The sequence below is a fragment of the Takifugu flavidus genome, chromosome 14, assembly GCF_003711565.1.
Source record: "Takifugu flavidus isolate HTHZ2018 chromosome 14, ASM371156v2, whole genome shotgun sequence".
Classification (NCBI taxonomy): Eukaryota; Metazoa; Chordata; class Actinopteri; order Tetraodontiformes; family Tetraodontidae; genus Takifugu; species Takifugu flavidus.
This window is the reverse complement of record NC_079533.1, coordinates 9058732-9077331: the sequence shown is the minus strand read 5'-3', so window position 1 is coordinate 9077331 and position 18600 is coordinate 9058732. Positions and strand designations below refer to the sequence as shown.

The following is an 18600-nucleotide window of genomic DNA, read 5'->3' as shown; positions in this document are numbered from 1 at the left end:
TATTTCTCGGATCTTATGATGCTGATTTGTAAATGCACACACACCCACATACACCCACACACACCCACACAGACAGACAGACAGACAAACACACGAACACACACGCATATTTACTGTTTAAGCACATCTCTCATAGCTTAAAATGGGAGGCCCATTGAGATGATCACAATTAAAAATAAATATCTGTTTTTTATATATTTTGATTCATTTGTGGTCTTTGGAAGGTTTAATAATATTTATGGATGATATCTAAAGGTGTACACCAAGGAGAGCCACCCGTGGTTGACAACTATACAGCTGGATGGAGTTGAACTTCCCCTGTTATTCTGTCATTTTGAAAGTGAAGAACATTCCATTTTTCTTAATTGTCCTATATATTTGAAACAGACCTGTAGCAGTTCTCATGATGCCGCTATGAATGAATGAATTCATGGTGTTATCTGTTGCTAAAGCTTAACTAACCTGCATTACAGGCACAATGAGCAGATCATGCTGAAAGAAATTATTGTTAAAAAGCACTCAAAGGCTGTCCTCAAAACAAATTTACCCATTTGCTCTTTCCATTATTGCTAGAACAGTGATGAGAGCTTCTGTGAAAGTTCCTCTTAGATAAGCCTTGTGATATTTTCAAAATATCTGAAAGTCTGTGTGAAAATCCACTCCCTTTAGAGACTAAAGACTAGGTACGTTGTGGTCCAACCTACCTCCTTTTGGTTTGGCAGTAGGAGTTTTGGTTTTGCAGGTGGTCTTTCTACTTACCAGTCTGCAGCCCAGGTCATAGGGTGCCGGGTGTGTAACTGTTAAGCAGAGTTTAAAGTTCATTCTACAACTGTAAACCATGTGACCAATTACTTGTTTTTCGTTTTACTTCTGATTGGTTTCAGCTATTCTCAGAAAATCCTAAATCAATCAAATAATTTAGGAATAAACTTTAACTTCATTTGAAACTGCTACAGAGTCCAGGTAACTACAGGAGACGCTGTTTTATTTATCACAGTTCAGCTTCAGTAGTAATTAATGGACTGAATGGCTTCTTTCTGGTGTCTGTGGGGTCTAGCAGGGTGGCGAACAGCACAAATCTGTGGCCCCCTCATCAAGAGGGATCCATCAGCTCAGTGGCTCGCCATCGGGAAATTCTTTGTTGTCTAAATAAAAGGTTCCAGGGTCCGAATGCAGTGGCTGTCAACGCTTTCAACAGTTTCGATGGATGCCAAGAAACAGCAAGATGCTTCATATCATATCGAAACAAGCTGAAAAGAAACCGAACTGGGTTGGACCTACCTGGCATGAGTGATTTGTGAATGATAGAAATCCCTTCTAAGCTTAGAAGGGATTCCCTCACTTTCATAAAAATAAGGGAATCCCTTCTAGTTTTCAGTAATGTTGAAGTTCCCCTTCTGACGGAACTACTTTATTACTCTTTATTTTCGTTTTATTTTGTCACGTATTGTGGTTTCTGGCATTTTTTTATATAAAAAATAACAACTACCTCATTATGAACATAATATCTAATTCTAAGGGGACATTCAGTTCTCTTATTTAGGTGATAGAAAATTAAATGTTTTTATGACTTGTTGATTAGAAAAAATTAGTTTATTAATGGATATATTGTCATAATATATATATATATATATATATATTTAAAGAAAGACAGATGACTTCATGAAATCAGAATAACTAATGATGATTTAATCAAAAAGCACATGCAGGACAAACAGGACGCTCTTGTTTCTGAGTACAAACACAACAGGGATGTTTTGTGTGCAAAAGAGCAAAATACAGCTGCGCCATGGGTGGCCGTGACACCACGTGTCTGGCTTGGCTCTTGCAGTTGACTTGGCCTAAACAAAACTGGCTTTTCTATTTGGTTTGGAGCACAATGAGAGAAGAAATGGCCTGTGAAGCCTCTCCACTGGCCACCCCAAAAGCTGAAAGATCCATAGATGCGATTAATCGACATTGATCTTCAGACCTGCGCTGACGCTTTTGGCATGGCAGGAATTTGTCCTAAAAAGATTTTAAATGATCTAAATTACTTTAAATTACTGGAGTTTAGTGGAGTTAGATGAATCCTGCGCCCTGGCACCAGATTTCTTTAAGGACTGGCGAGTCCATATAATTAAAAGTCTTTGTATGAATGACTTATACAGGAAATGTGGCTCCACTATCAGGTAGAAGAAACTGGCCAAAGAAACGTTTAGAATGTGTTGTCACCTTCTGGCCCAGCAAATAAAGTGTTTTTAAACATTTCTATAGGAAACGCAATATATTTCTCAATATGTGATCATATTTTAACAATACTGTATAACCGTCATTTCCACTTGACCCCTTCTTCTCACGACAGTTTGATAGATGTTTTTATAAGCTGGGGGACGAGTGGGGATAAATATTGCTGAGCAACATGCCATTTCAGTGTCACTGACCACCTGCAGAGACTGGGGCTTCATTTATTTAGACAGCTGGATGTTTGAAGTCTATCCTGGGTGTGTTTGCACAACGCTTCGCAATAGAAATATGTGGCGATCCCTATAAAAGACGCCTGGGTCTCAGTGAGAGCCAGATGTGCCTGGAGTTGTTTTTTGCCATCTCTTGTTTTATTTTGTGACTGTCTCTGGATGGGGAAAATGTATGCGGCGGCGCCACTGCTCGTCTTCATCTGCTTGGCTGCTGCCACCCATGCAGATCATCATCATCATCCTTGTCGTAAGAGTTCATTGTTTCCTCTTGGGGCTTTTAGTTACTTCTTTAAGGTTGTTGCATTTACTTTGATAACATGTTAAACATGTTAACCCAAAACACAATTTAACATTGAAAGTATGTCGAAGGTCCATTTAAGTGAGACCGTCTTCTTCCAGATCCTCCCAACGTGACTGGATTCATGGCTGTGGTGAGTGTTCCAAGTGTCGCCTCTGTTTGCAAATTGTCCTTTTCCTTAAAAAGAAATTCAACTCCGTCTTTCTGCTCTTGAACCCATGTTTCTGTAACCAAACCAGTTATCCATGAAGGGTGAAGTAAAAGCATATGGTGCAATCACCTACGATTCCACGGCAAATAAACTCCGCTTCAGGTCAAACGAGAGCCAGCCCACCAACGGATCACTGGGCTTGGATCTGCTGATGTTCTTCAATGAGGTATAACTCACTTTTCTCTCCTGAGGACAAAACCTCATATTCCCCAGCCCTGATAGTTGACCCTTTGGCTACACCTCAACAGGGGATATTCTATGAGATTGACAGCAAGAACGAGAGCTGTGAGAAAAAGAAGCTGCACTGTTCCATGCACCCGCTGGATGTTCCTGATGGTGCAAAGTTTTACAGCTTAATGTCTGCTGGAAATCCATCCATCAACGGGGAGGGGTTAAAAGTCAATATTTGGACGGGGCAAATACCTGACTCCAAAGGTGAGAGGGGTGCTTTTTGAATTGGACTATAGAATTACGGCCATGCTGACTTTTTACTCATTTGCCAGGCTATTACAGCGCATCTGTAACCATGGGATGTCTGCCTCTTAGCTCATTCTACTTCACCGAGTCTGGCTCATTCTTATTCAGGTTGGTATCTGTAATATTTATTTGGCTATTATGTTTCATCTGGTGGTGTTAAAAGCTAAAAAAAATCTAAATCTTGCACAATATTTGCATGACTTTCTCGCAGCCTGATGGAGATAGAAAATGAGATCAAGGATCCTGATCTCCTGGTGGTGCCTTCGATTTGTCTGGGGCAACCTCTGGAGGAAACACCTGAAGGAACAGTAAATAGCTTCCTCAACGAGTTCATATAGATGAAGTGTCGCTCGCAATCCAACCCCGCCAGAACTTTACACGTTTCCCTCCGCTTCATGAATCATGACCGTCACTGCACAATATGGCATCTGTATCTATCACATCTTCCACTCTCCTATGAAGATAAGGCTCTGAACGGATCAAAAATGTATGCATTTTGGTATCAAAGGAAAGAGTCATGGATCACATAGAATTAGTCGTTCCTACTAACAGTTGGTGGCTTTTCAAGATGGTTCTGCTTACAAAACATGTAAGATATTATTAATGGAACAATAAACTGTCAAAGCTGTGAAGATATTTGTTTTTTTTGTGTGTTTTGTGTTAAATTAACTTTGAATGAATGAACATTATGCATACACCATGCAGTATTAATAAAGTATTGTAAGGCTGTACTGAACAACCAACATCAATTTAGAAATACGTGAAGATAAAATGCAATTTATAAAGGAATAATAACTACAGTAATATTGTCCCAATATTGTTAAAAAGTAATAGCACTCTTCTGGATCTCACTATCCAGTATGAAAGTACCAGCATATCAAAACTAGTGATGCTTTGTGTTTTTGGAAGACTATCAATTAATGTATTAATCATTATATTGGCCTTATTACATATAATACGTATGTTTGCTTTGTTATCTGAATGACAAAATCGTGATTAAAGCATTTGCTGAACAAAAAAAAAAAAAAGCAAAGAGCGAGAAAGAGTAATTGTGGAAACCATTCAGTGCAAAATTTTACCTTCGCTGAATTAATACTTTTTTCCATTTATTGCTGTACAAAGATACAGCTATTAATGTGTTGTTGTATCGGTTAGATTGCTGTTTTCACGGGCTTCAAGCATATTTTCTTAGACTTCACACATAAAAAGCACAAATTCAAGTTTTTTAATCCGTTTAACCTTGAGCGAGCTGCCTGCTCTCAGCCTCTAGGCTGCAGTTCACTGTGCTGTCGACAGGTGGCGCGTGTGTTGCATTCACAACAACGAAAAACTGTGCCTTGTTATGTTAGCCACCAAGGAGCTTCCTAATATTAGCTAGTAATATAGCGACTATTTTTCACATATGGAAAATGACAGTTTGTGCAGGACATTAACAAGAACATATCACTTGAAGAGTGCACAACTGCGGGATTGTTTCATTTCAATCCGCCTTTGATTTTAAAAGGAGGTAAGTTGTAAAATGGCGGATAGCTCACATTAACATCCAGGGAGTTTGCTCCTAATGCTACGTTACTAGGCGACTACTTGAGTAATGATCCCTAGTGTTAATAGAAGTTCTAAATAAAAGTGGGCCTCCGTTGCAGTAGCCTAAGATTATCAACCGTTGACAAATTCGCCACGCAACTCCAGTTAAACGCCGAGAGCTGTCAGTACCAAACTACAGCTTGTTATTAGCTTAGCAAGCTTAGCAAATAAATTGGCACCGACCAACGCAACAAGAGACTTTCTTAAGGCGATCCCAACGTTCGCCACCACAAATTGATTGTTAGAGCGTGTCTTGAGATGACCGACGACACAGTTTATTAGCTTGTGAAATTCGTCGTAGATTAGCCGGCGAGCTCGGCCGTCACCGCAGAGACGACACACGCCAGGAAGAGGCGAGACTAGCTCGGACTCCACAGCTCCGTCAACACGCAGCTGCCTTTGGAGCTCGGAAGTGGTCAACGGCTCTCGGTGTCACTTTCCAAATGACCACACCGAAAAACATCACCGCCGGTGATGCAGCCCTGCGTGTGACTGAAAGAGCAACGAGTGTTTTAAAGTGCGAAACTCTTGAGTCAGCGTAACTTTCAGTGGGTGATATCTGGAAGCCGAGGTCAACGTTTGAGTTGCACGGGATTTTCCCGTGAGCGCGTGCCGTTACTCTGAAACCACGCCCCCAGATTTCCCTCTTGTTTCCGGTAACGCTCCCCTTCACCTGCGGATCACACCTTGGTTCTGCAAAATCGGCTCCCAGATCTCCTTTCGATCGGTCACACAGGCTGTTATGAGTGCTGAAGTTGACCAGCACGCGTCGAAGAAATCATGCAATCATAACATCTACATGTGTGGGTTGTTTGTTTGTTTATTTATTTGTCATTCACGCCATTTGTGTAGAAATTCTAACAATAGTGGAGTTTGGTTTTATTTCATTTCATGATTTCATATGCGTACTCATTGGTTTCCCCATTAGACGGGATCATTTAATGGCTAGCACTGATTCCACTTCCGTTTTTGGTTTTCAATTTAATTCAGAAACTGATATGTTCACTTAGAATCTGCTTCTTGTAACTGTCCCATTTTCCTTCTTAAGTATTAATTCAAGGCAAAACCAGAATTCATTCATTTTTACAGAGGACGTAAATATGACCGTGTCGCATTAACACGTCTCCTCTCATTTTTTAACGCCTGATCTCCTGTTGATGTCGTGCTACTATATTTTTAGAACTGTTCCTGAATTCCAGTGCTGTTCGACATGTTACTCTTTTAATCTGCTTTGGTTTTCAGTGCAAGAAGCAGATGAATAAACTGTCCATCTGCTCTATTTGTCTTCTTTTCCAGGTGAAAACACACCTCTTGTTTGTTGTCCCAGCAGTAAAAGCCACCTCCTCTGGTAGATCCGGAAAATGTTAAAGAAATGATAGCAGCACAGGATTTGCACGCCGAGATTCAATTTTCTCAGTAAGCGCTACATGCCAAAGCTTTCTGAATATGATTCACAGTGTAAGAGCATACGACGGTAAGAGAAGCACCTTTAATCATTTCTTTGCTTTGTACAGGGAAACTGAATCCCAGGTGTCTTCAGATGCTGACCTGGAGCATCCTGATGGCAAAAATGCAGAGACAGGAAAATCTAAGGTACTGACTTTATTCTACCCCGGGGTGATGATGATTCAATGTTCTCAGATTTGTTTGTAAAAGAGAGGCAGATTTGACAGATGGGGATTATTTAAATAGCGCCAGATGACGACTTAGGCGCTCTTTTGTGTTTTCTTTGGGCTTTGTTTACATTCACAGACTGGTATGTTCAGCAGTGAAAATACTTTTTGGGTTTGTGTGGTTTTTTTCCCTCTAGAATGACTCATACTCCTTATTTTTGCCAAGAAGAATGTATGATGATGATGATACTGAAATATGAAGCCTGAAAGCAGGAAAATCTTGTCGGCAGCACACTGTTATCTAACGGCGCAGGTTCATTTGTTTAGAATATTCATGTGATATAAATTAATAATTAATCCCAGAGAAATAAAAGGGGCTGCCAGTACGATTTTATACTTTAACTGTGTTGTTTCTTTTTCAAATCACTATGATACAACTATGGGGGCAACAGGCTCATGAGGGAAGCTGTTTCCATCAGCGCCATGCAACAGTTTCTAGATCAGAGATGTAGCCTCGCTAGCATGAAACACTTCCTTACCAAGGCTTCTCACATCTTTCATGACCTTTTGGGCCTTTGTGGCCTGAGGTCCTCACCTCTGAATGCTTCCGTCTTCTTGCTGCCATTGGAGTCACTCTAGATGGAAATGCTTTACTGGGAAGACAGGGTCAACAGCTCAGAGGTGTGGTGTTAGCTGTTACATTGTACGTTGTATTCAGTAGGGCTACTTTAATGTAACCATGGTTCCGTACCTTTCATGTCTTCAGGCCTTTGGCCTTGTTTTATTAAAGATGCTAGTGAAAAGACATAACAAACCATAGCGCATTACTTTTTTTTCAGTGTGTGCTGCTTGTTGTGATTGATTTAATCAAAAGCATTCTGAAAGATGGAACAGTCAGAGTGTGTTTCTTCAATTCCCGTTGGGCATAAAACATGCTGTTTAGAAAGCCCCTGTGATGCAATCAATCTGTTGTTGGAATTTATGCTTAGAATTTCTTTGTCTTTCTGTTGATGCTTTGAACACAACGATACCAGGCCGGGCCACATTCTCAGGTTTGCTTCTTGGGGAGTTTCCACCAAGGCAACTTGGATCCCAAGTGAAAGGAGATGTTTGCTTCAAGAGTCTCTTCTTCATCCCAGGCAGAGCCCCCTGGCTTTAATAACAGGAAAATCAGAGAGTAGTTACATCTTTATGCTGCTGCTGGATGCTGTTCATATCTGGCTGGGAGGTAAACAGGGCTATATTGTCTTCATACTGCATGGAGGAGGGGGTTCACTGCTGTTGGACTGCAGGTCAAGTGTGTTGATCATGTGGCGAAAGCAAAGAAGCATTTGTAGAGTCAGATGATGTCACTTACACGGAACGTTAAGGTCCACTTCTCAGGAATTCCCCGAGCGAGTTGACTGATGGTTACTTGAGGATTGGACAGCGTTGAACGCTTGGGAGGAATCCTCAAACAGCATCCAGCTATGGGTGTCGGCTTAGTCTAGAATAGTGTGGATGGCTTCCAGGAGGGAGTGTGCGATATTCTCAGCACCTTGATGAGGTTTATAACAAACCAGGAGAAATCAAGAATACAGTCGTACAGGCCTACTTCACAATCAGATAGCCATTTTAAAATTAGAGGTATTTCAGTCACAATAGCATTGTGACTTCATACATACACAGCTGGGGCTGACAGGTTTCAAAGTCTTCTCTGTTGGCTTCATTCTATTTTATTAAGTGGATGGAATTACCTGCATATATCTCTCTTTGGTTCATTAGGCTCCGACGCCATTAAGGAAAAAAGCGGTAGAAGATGGATGGATGGTTCATTAGGCTCACAGTGCAGATTAAATTTCCCAGCATGCTTTTGGGTTCATTACAGGATCAACAGAATGGAAATGTTGTGTTAGAACACAGCTGAGACATTTGATCATAAAATAACTTGTGTCAGACCTCAAAACTGATGCATTTGTCTTAAACTAAAGTTCCGGTCTGTCTTGACTCGGTCTTTGTCTCCAGCAGGCAGGCAGGAAAGGCAGAAAAGCTCCCGGAGACAGGGCCAAAGGTGGGGGAGCAGGCAGAACCCCTGGTCACGGCCGGGTAAATGGCCACCATCAGGAGAATGGGATGGAAATCATGAGCTTGTTTGAGGTGGTTAAATTGGGGAAGAGTGCAACACAGGTGGGTTATATCCAGTTTTACTGTTTCTGCTGATTATAACACTATAGATGATAAAGATCCTTTTTTTGTTTTTCAGTCTGTCGTTGATGACTGGATTGAGGCATATAAAAATGATCGTGACATTGCCCTTTTGGACTTGATTAATTTCTTTATTCAGTGCTCTGGCTGTAAAGGTATGTCATGGATTTTTTTTTGTAAAGAATTTAACTGGGAAAGGTGGGTCAACAAATGGCCACAAAAGCTTTTGCTTTGTTGCCACTGTGTGATTTTTTTATACAGGTGCTGTTAGTGCAGAGATGTTCAGACAAATGCAGAACTCCGAAATCATCCGTAAAATGACCGAAGAGTTTGACGAGGTGATGATCTTTTACGTAGTTTTATAATAAATCTCAAAGCAAAAGTCTGTTTTATGTGGCTGGAATCATCAATGAAGCATAAAACCAGTTTGAATACATTTATTAAAATTCTCCTTGGCTCCTCTTTGTCTGTTATTGTGACCAGGACAGCGGTGATTATCCATTAACTTTGTCTGGACCACAGTGGAAGAAATTCCGGATAAGCTTCTGCGATTTTATTGCCGTTCTGGTTCGTCACTGTCAGTACAGCATCATCTACGACGAGTACATGATGGATACGGTCATCTCTCTGCTCACCGGCCTGTCTGACTCCCAGGTCAGAGCATTTAGACATACAAGCACACTGGCAGGTAACTTTTGGTGACCTTGCTTCATTCTTCTCCATGAGCGTTTCCCCCCTGGGCATCTTTCTAAACTGTCTTCTTTGCCAGCCATGAAGCTGATGACAGCCTTAGTTAATGTAGCTCTGAACCTGAGCATCAATATGGATAACACGCAGCGGCAGTATGAGGCAGAGAGGAACAAGGTGATGGCAAAAAGAGCCAATGACAGGTTGGAACTCTTGTTACAGAAGCGAAAAGAGGTGAGAAAACTAAATTGTCTGACTTCACACTAACTCTATATTCTTTACTTGTTTATATGTAAATATTTAATTTGATGTATTCATCCCCCAGCTTCAAGAAAATCAAGATGAGATTGAAAACATGATGAATGCCATTTTCAAAGGAGTGTTTGTTCACAGATATCGGTATGTGACTCCTTGAAATCGGTCATATTCCACTCTCTGCATCAAATCTGTTTTAGCCGTTTGGCGCCCTCTCTGGGAATTTAAGCGTCATTACAGTAAAAATCAGTTTGCGTTAAAGAAGCTGCTCTCCTGTGGTCTCATCTTGTCTAAATAAGTCTGCTTTTGTCATCTGCCAGGGATGCCATCGCTGAAATTCGAGCGGTTTGTATTGAGGAGATCGGAGTGTGGATGAAGCTGTATAGTGATGCCTTCCTCAATGACAGTTACCTGAAGTATGTTGGCTGGACCTTACATGACAAGGTGAGCTGACAGGCAACATCTGCGTCATGTACAAACTTCAATCAGACCAATTTTGTTAGTGGTGTTAATAAAAGCGTTCAGTTAGTTGTGTTTGTGGTTTGACTCCAGCAAGGGGAAGTGCGGCTGAAGTGTCTGACCTCCTTGCAAGGCCTGTTCTATAACAGAGAGCTTGGTGCACGATTGGAACTTTTCACAAGTCGATTCAAGGTGAGCTTGAATGCTAGTCATAATTCTTGTCTGGGGTTTACGTGTCATCAAAATGATGTTTACATCCCTGCACCCATGCATTACATGGCAATTATATGTAGAGACGCTGCTTGAAATTTCCCTTTACTCCTACGTTACAGGACCGTATTGTGTCTATGACCCTGGATAAGGAGTATGACGTTGCAGTGCAGGCCATTAGACTACTGACACTTGTACTACAGTCAGTATTCACCATCCTCCACTCTTCAACCATACCTGATATGCAAGGCATCTTATTTGAATTTCAGTGCATCACACTTAAACTCTCCTTTTAGGAACTATATTTTTTAACATGGTTGAGAGATTTATTTTGTTTTCATTGCTGTGTTTAAATTGGACTGATAGTAAAATGACTCATGCTCCTGTTCATCAGTTTGAGTTCTGCAGAAATGAACCTGGGTTGTAGATCCTTTTGTTAAAAACAGATGTTGATCCAACAGCGTTCAGCCATGAATTACCGTATCAGTTTAAAGGCCTGTCAATAAACGTACTAACTAGTCTCATTTAACTAGTCACATTTAGTCTGACTCTGCACTGCTTCTAACAGGAGCAGTGATGAGGTTCTGTCAGCTGAGGACTGTGAGAGCGTGTATCATTTAGTTTACTCGGCACATCGACCCATCGCTGTTGCAGCAGGAGAATTTCTTTTTAAGAAGTAAGTCCCCTTTTTAAATTTAAATAATGGAGCTGTAAAAGAAGCAAGATTCCTTGTTTTGCTTAGATTAGATACTGTAGCTGAATAAGTGTTTTTTATATATATTCTTATATGTATTGATCTCTGTCCTGCCATACAATACAAATGAAAGCTATTTTCCAGTGCTGTTCATCAATGAATTGGAAATCTCCTCTCTGAACATTTCTGATTCATACAACAAAGATGAGACACATGGCTACAAGACAATGTCGAAACAAAGCAGTTTTTCATTCACTTTCCTCATAGTGGGATTTTTAGCAGGCTTTTTTTCACTGTGTTGATGGAAGGCTCTTCAGCCATCGTGGTCCTGAGGAGGAAGGATTACCCAGGAGGGGCAGGCAGAGCCTCAATGGCAGCCTCATCAAGACTACTGTTTTCTTCTACTTGGAGAGTGAGGTAACCACATCTTGTCAGCTGTGACCATCATATTGTTGTTCCCTTGAGTAATATTTAGATCATGAGTCCCAATGTCATTTTTTTTCCATCTCATTTCACCTTCCGATGTGCTCCAGCTCCATGAACACGGGGCATATTTGGTGGATAGCTTGTGGGAGTGTGGATCCGAGCTGCTGAAGGACTGGGAGACTATGATCAGCCTGCTACTGGATGAGCCAGCACCAGGAGAAGAGGGTGAGTGGCCGTTCGTTCAAACCATTAGCGGCTGTTCTTTTCCAGTATGAGGAAAGGCTCAAACTTGTTTTAGCCTTGACTGATCGCCAGGAGACGGCTCTGGTTGAGCTCATGCTGTGTGCCATTCGTCAGGCTTGCGAGTGCCACCCACCGATTGGCAGAGGCACGGGGAAGAGGGTGCGTCCGTGCTGATTCTGCATGTTCTGCTTTAGGAACATTTGCTTTTGCTAATACGAGGGGTGTTTTTGTGCATGGAGCAGGTCCTGACTGCAAAGGAGAAGAAAACACAGCTGGATGATCGGACACGGATCACAGAGATGTTTGCCGTTGCGTTGCCTTTGTTGCTGGCTAAGGTAATTTCTACACAACTACAAGATGCCCTCTAAACCGGCTGCACGTTTGACCAGACATCTCTTTTTGTGGGTCACAGTACTGCGTTGATATAGATAAGGTGACCAATTTGCTTCAGATACCAAAGTATTTTGACCTCGACATCTACACAACTGGTCGGTTGGAAAAGGTACATTTTTAACCCTTGGTTAGATTAGACTAGATTAAAAATTGGGCTGCTGGACTGATATACGCTCTTATCATGTCGTTAAGCATTTGGATTCCTTGTTACGGCAAATATGGGAGGTCCAGGATAAGCACACAGACACTGAAGTCCTGGAGGCTTGCTCTACCACCTACCACTATCTCTGCAATGAGGAGTTCACCATCTTTAACCGTGTGGACATCGCTCGCTCGCAGTTTCTAGATGAACTCGTAGACAAATTCAATAAACTCCTTGAGGACTTCCTCCAAGAGGTAGGTCACGCGTGATTATTTCCCTTATCAAAGCTTCCACAAGGTCCCGTTTCACGTGTTTGATGTGTTGAACGTTAGGGTGAAGAACCAGATGAGGACGATGTCTACCAGGTTCTATCAACACTTAAGAAGATCAGCGCTTTTCACAAGTAAAGTGGCACACGTAGTATTTAATGGAGAAAATACTCATATAATTCATTTTTTACAAACTTCATTTTCATACAACACATTTGTTTAACAATTTTCTAAAGGAACTCTGCATTAATGATGATATCGTGCATTATTTCTATTGGTTTTCCCATCCAGTGCACATGACCTCTCCACATGGGACCTCTTCACCAGCAACTATAGGCTGCTCAACACGGGTCTGCAGAACGGGGACATGCCTGAACAGGTAGCTGACCTTTAGAGGGGATGGATTTCATTTCAGACATGCAATGCATGTAGGCTGTCAGATGAACTGGGTTTGAATCATATATGATCACTCTCATTGCCATAAGGCTTCTAGACCGACATGGGGTTCAGTATCCTTCTCATTTTATTTTTTGACTTGTTACCACTCTGTTGTCTGTGTAGCTGTTTGTCCATCCTAGACCAGCTTTCTCCTGAATGCAGCTTATGATATTGTTAAAGTCAGATTAGACATGAAGATATTCACTCTAAGAGTCTTGACCTTCTTCTGACGTGCTTCATTTCGCGCCTACAGATTGTGATCCATGCGATGCAGTGCACACATTACATCATCCTGTGGCACCTGGCCAAGGTTTCAGACAGCAATTCATTAAAGGTATTTACGTTCCCAACGTGAACACATAATATCCATATTATAAAACATTCTATTGCTATGCGTTATTAGATTTCTGGGTCCATTTTACTGGGGCTGTCTTTCAGAAATGATCCTACTGGTCCTGTCCTGTGTGATAATCATGATAATGAATATTTGCTCTTGTCAGGGTGATATGGTGACCTTGAGAAAGCAAATGAGGGCCTTCTGCTTAATGTGCCAGCATTATCTAACCAACATGAACACCGCAGTGAAGGAGCAGGTATGAGTGTCAGGAAGATTCCTTTATCTCTACATACGGTTTAACTCCTTCTGTTCTCTAAACTGCCGCGTCCGTTGCAGGCGTTCACCATCCTATGCGATCTGCTGCTGATCTTCAGTCACCAAATGATGTCTTCTGGGCGGGAACACCTGGAGCCTCTGGTCTTCACACCAGATGTGTCTCTACAGGCAGAGCTGCTCAGCTTCATTCTGGATCAGGTGTTTGTTGACCAGGATGATGACAGTAACAGCACAGGTCAGGCTCCAGCTGCTCATCCGCTCTGAGAGGGGACGATGTGCTTTATCTGGCTCCCTTTTTTCTTTCAGATGGACAGCAAGATGACGAAGCCAGTAAAATCGAGGCTCTGCACAAGCGAAGAAACCTCCTAGCTGCATATTGCAAGTTAATTATCTATAATGTTGTGGAAATGAACACTGGAGCAGATATATTTAAACAGTATATGAGGGTGGGTTTACATTACTTCAGTAGCAAATTTACTTGGACTTCCTGTTGCCTTGCTGTCCCTGTATATGTCCCATATATATTCCCTCTCTTCTTAGTTTTACAATGACTATGGGGATATCATTAAGGAAACGATGAGTAAAACAAGGCAAATCGACAAAGTCCAGTATTCAAAGACACTTATCCTGAGCCTGCAAATGGTGAGATGATTTCAATATGTTGTCCAGATTTTTAAATTGATCTCTATGTTTCCTAGATTTGTTATTGTTCTGGAAGACCGGATTTGGGCTCATGTGTTGTTTTTTTTTGTAGTTATTTAACGACATGTTGTCTGAGCTCGGCATTAATATTGACCGCTCGTCGTCAGCCTTCTGTGGCATCAAGGAGCTGGCCCGACGCTTCTCTTTGACGTTTGGGTTAGATCAGCTGAAAACCAGAGAAGCTATTGCTATGCTGCATAAGTAAGTAGGCTGTTATTTCTATGCCCCCTTCCATTCTTAAGTTGTTATCTTTGCTGTCATGCTGTGATCTTTTTAGGGATGGAATTGAGTTTTCTTTCAAGGAGCCCAGTCCTCAGGGAGAGGGGGGTCCGCCCCTCAATTTAGCCTTTTTGGATATCCTGAGCGAGTTTTCCAGTAAATTAATGCGGCAGGACAAGAAAACAGTGTAAGTTGAAGCTGTAAAACACTTTTATGAGTGTGAGAAAGAAGGAGACGAGACAAACCGGAAAGCAACTAACTGCAGCCACTGTGATTCTGACATTCTTACAGTCACATGTATCTGGAGCGCTTCATGACCTTTCAGATGGCCCTGCAGCGAGATGACTGCTGGCTGCCCCTCATCTCGTACAGGAACTCCCTACAGGTGGGAGGTGACGATGACACCATGTCTGTCGTCAGTGGGATCAGCAGTCGAGGTTCCAGCAGGAGTAAAAAGTCCAAGACCGCCACTGCAAATAAAAGGAAACTGCCCGAAGGTGAGAATTTGGCTACATGTGTGCTGGTGACACTTAAATGCACGTTACTGTGTATTTCATCAGTGCGCCCTCTCTAAAACGGCGCTGTCATTTGCTTCTGTGTAGTGGAAGAGAACAGCTGCAGCAGCAGCGACTCGCCCTGGTTGAACCGTGACCAGAACCTGCAGACGCCAGTGATGATGCAGTCGCCCCACCCCAACTCCAATGCAGTCAGAGACTCAAAGAAGATGAGGCCAGAGGACGGCTACATGATGGCGTACACCATGCCAGCAGTGCAGCATCCTCACCAGGCTGTGCCTTTGCAGCAGCAGCAGCACCATCAGCACCACCAGGCTGCTGTTGATTACAAGTACGAAACCTCAGAATTCAGTCCTACTTGTACCTGACTCCTATGCAGTGGGTCTCTTTATGGCGTTATTATGAAGTGTAATCTGAACTCTGCTCTGCAGTACCCAGGTTACCTGGATGTTGACACAGAGGCAACAAGCTGAGGCCCGTCAGCAGCAAGAGAGGGCTAGCATGAACTACGCCAAGATGAGAAACCACATGCAGCAAACGATGTGAGACGCTTCCATCTTTGTTAAGATAACCAGTAATCATCATCCAGAAGAACACACCTGCTAAGGTGCATCTGTGTGTGCTCCTCAGTCGTCGAGGTTCAGGACTCCTGGAGGATGATGAGGAGCCAATAGTGGAGGATGTGATGATGTCATCGGAGGATCGTTTGGAAGACATCAATGAGGGGATGGATTTTGACACCATGGACATTGATCTGGTAAATTCAACTCCTCCGCTTCACAGCAGGATTTGCTGTTAATTTAAATTCATCGCCAGCGCTGGTTTCCAGGGCCTCTTGGGTGAATTGCCACGGTGACATATGCTGCACTGATAACCTGAAGTTAGAGAGACGCGTGTTTTTATCTGTAGCATAACACATTAACCAGACATCCTTGAGCCAGTAAACCCCCTTCTGTGCCTGCGGTTACCAGGACAACAGTGTATAGGCCTGCGATAAATCCCAAAACAAACATTCCTTGGATTAAAGCGTTGGCATGAGTGTCTTTGAATAAATACAATTTCACTTACTTTCTTAATTCCGGTGGAATATGTTTCATACATGATTTTAATTCCAGATTAGCCTCACATCTTTCTACATTGTCCTCTTCTAACTCTTCTAACTTGTTTTTAACAGCCGGCATCAAAAAACCGCAGAGAGAGAACTGAACTGAAGCCAGATTACTTTGATCCATCTTCCATTATGGACGACTCGGTAAGGATTTCCCATTTCTTCTAATACCATTTTGTGCATTATTACCTAATTAATCTCATAATGACTCACAATTTAAAAAGAAATACCCTTTCCTCATCAATTAAAGTCTTCTGTGTGTTCATTTTAAATGAGTTTTTGCCTTTTTTTAGGTTCTAAATGTTTCAATGTTCTGAAAGAAATGTCGTACCAAGGACTTGTTTCCCCTCAATCTCGGGAAGATGGGATGGTTGACGGTTCACTCTGAAAACAAAACCACCATCGGCCTCTTCAAACTACATTTTAAGAGAAAGCTTGAATTAGAGATTTATTTTAATATTTTCACACATCAGACTGTTGTCAGACTGTCGATTTCGGAGGTGAAGCAGTGAAGATCCGTCAGGGGAGGAGACAATAACAGACTCAAATTCAGATTGTGAACATATATTGTATATAATATAAAGTGGTCAAAATATGGAAGGGGGGCACAGTTTCATGAACACCACTTCTGCTACAAACAAGCTAACTCATTGATGCTTCAGTTGTTATTAACCCTAAAACAGGAGTGTTCTCTGGTACAGACCTTTAACTACCTGATGAGTTCAGACTCAGCTACCAGTCTTCTCTGATGTAATCAAAACAGACGATATGAGCACGCTAAAGATAAGACGTGTCTGCAGCTGCTGTCTGACCCTGTGTCCACCCGCTGACACAGCATGTAGCCATACTCAAAGCACATACTCAGTACAACTATAATGTGAACCGCTGTCTCATACTGTTCAAAGGCCTTCCCACATACGATATACGACACTCTGAGATTCATTTGTGATGGTATTTTTTAGAAGTGTATTTGTTCTGCTTTTATACCTTATAGCTATTTTGTAATGACAATCAAATGTAAATGAATGGTTTCTAATCATGTTCTTTCACATAGATGCTGAAATAATCATTTTTAATGGAAAATGTTACTGTTGATACAGCCAAATGTTTGTATTTTCTTTTCTTTCTCTCTTTAACAAGAACAACAGTGACGCTGTAATGTGTGGATTGATGATTGATGGCCGGGAATATGTTTTTAATAATAGGAAGAATTCACTATCAAGCATCATGTCTCAACCTAACCGTAAATGTTTAATACCTATACCATGCTATACCATGTATAATTTTCCTCCACTGTACAGTATCTGATAATATCTAATAATACAGGCTCATAATCTTCAGGAAACTTGATTTGAAAAATGCTTATGTATTTTTTCCCTGGTATGCTAGTATGCTGAGGGTTTTCTCCAAAAGCCAATGTATTTTCTGTATCACTGTTGTGTGTACAAGAGTTATAGATATATCCTGAAATACAAAGAATGAGAATTCTTTAGTCAGTGTATTGTATCAGAATTGTATATTGTACAACGGAAAATGTGTAATATATTGTGAATCGGTACTCCTTTTATATTTGAAGTTTCTGTTTGCTTGAAACCTTAGGCCAGATTACAGAAATAGAATGTAATTTTAAATTTAACCTACTAACTTGCAAGCATACAGTACATTACATTGTTTGCATCTAAATGCATTGTAGTGATATTTCTTTACCTCCTTGTTGGGCTGGTTGGAAAATTCTGATTTTATGGTAAATGTGTATTTATGTAGTTTAGAGGTGAATCCTCAGGATTTTCTCATACTCTCACAATGAACTGGAGAGCCCTGTTGTGTTAGACACTATCATATAAATGCCCTTCATTTTAAGTAGATAAAAATATATCACGGGATTGCCTATAAGGTGACATAAATCATTTCACTTTGGAACTTTTAGCATTAAACTGCTGAAAATGTGCATACATTTGTATGTTTACTCATATTTGAATATTTGTGCATATTACATTTATTTGTTTTCCACCCTTTATGGTTTGTATTCATGTCTGGAGATATAACATGACCAGAATAAACACTTTGCGACTATGATGGTTTTACAGAGATTGTCTCACAAGCCACGTCTCCATTGGTGGTGAGCTGCAGTCGTCGTCCACGAGAGGGCGCCATTTATTAAATTCTAATCTGACTGGCGAGTCTCACCAGCGGCACCACACATCAAAACGCAAACATCTTCCAAGGATTAAGGCTAATACCGCGTAATATCTACTACTATCCCCTTGTTACCCTGCACGCTATACCCTGCCCTACCGATATCACCTAACATCAACTTTAAGACTGTTACCGCTTTGATTTCCCGTAACTACATTTTATTACTACAATATTTTCCTTCCCCAACCGAGGAAAGAGACTGTTCCAT

The 18600-nt window shown here is 41.4% G+C and overlaps 2 protein-coding genes across 4 annotated transcripts; both read left to right on the top strand.

Annotated features, from left to right (window-relative positions):
- Window positions 1-2526: 2526 nt before the first annotated feature.
- Window positions 2527-4074, top strand: epd (ependymin). Its single transcript, XM_057055177.1, has 6 exons — window positions 2527-2703; window positions 2856-2887; window positions 2994-3131; window positions 3214-3400; window positions 3469-3550; window positions 3654-4074. The coding sequence occupies exons 1-6, from the start codon at window positions 2616-2618 to the stop codon at window positions 3778-3780; spliced, it is 654 nt and encodes a 217-aa protein (XP_056911157.1). The 5' UTR covers window positions 2527-2615; the 3' UTR covers window positions 3781-4074.
- Window positions 4075-4723: 649 nt separating this feature from the next.
- Window positions 4724-18269, top strand: stag2a (STAG2 cohesin complex component a). Of its 3 annotated transcripts, none has more exons than XM_057055170.1 (34): window positions 4724-4949; window positions 6323-6442; window positions 6541-6619; window positions 8647-8805; window positions 8882-8978; window positions 9085-9161; window positions 9307-9511; window positions 9593-9744; window positions 9836-9909; window positions 10086-10209; window positions 10318-10416; window positions 10557-10636; window positions 11003-11110; window positions 11437-11545; window positions 11662-11779; window positions 11853-11956; window positions 12040-12132; window positions 12210-12299; window positions 12383-12586; window positions 12665-12735; window positions 12893-12980; window positions 13293-13373; window positions 13540-13632; window positions 13713-13887; window positions 13959-14098; window positions 14193-14294; window positions 14407-14555; window positions 14632-14760; window positions 14865-15070; window positions 15176-15419; window positions 15520-15630; window positions 15719-15845; window positions 16263-16340; window positions 16490-18269. In XM_057055170.1, exons 2-34 carry the CDS (start codon window positions 6399-6401, stop codon window positions 16511-16513), a joined length of 3834 nt encoding a protein of 1277 aa, XP_056911150.1. In that variant the 5' UTR covers window positions 4724-4949; window positions 6323-6398; the 3' UTR covers window positions 16514-18269. The 3 variants fall into 3 exon arrangements, with proteins under 3 accessions (XP_056911150.1, XP_056911148.1, XP_056911149.1); XM_057055168.1 differs by having other exon boundaries at window positions 8644-8805; XM_057055169.1 differs by lacking the exon at window positions 4724-4949 and adding an exon at window positions 5474-5829 and having other exon boundaries at window positions 8644-8805.
- The last annotated feature ends 331 nt before the right edge of the window (window positions 18270-18600 follow it).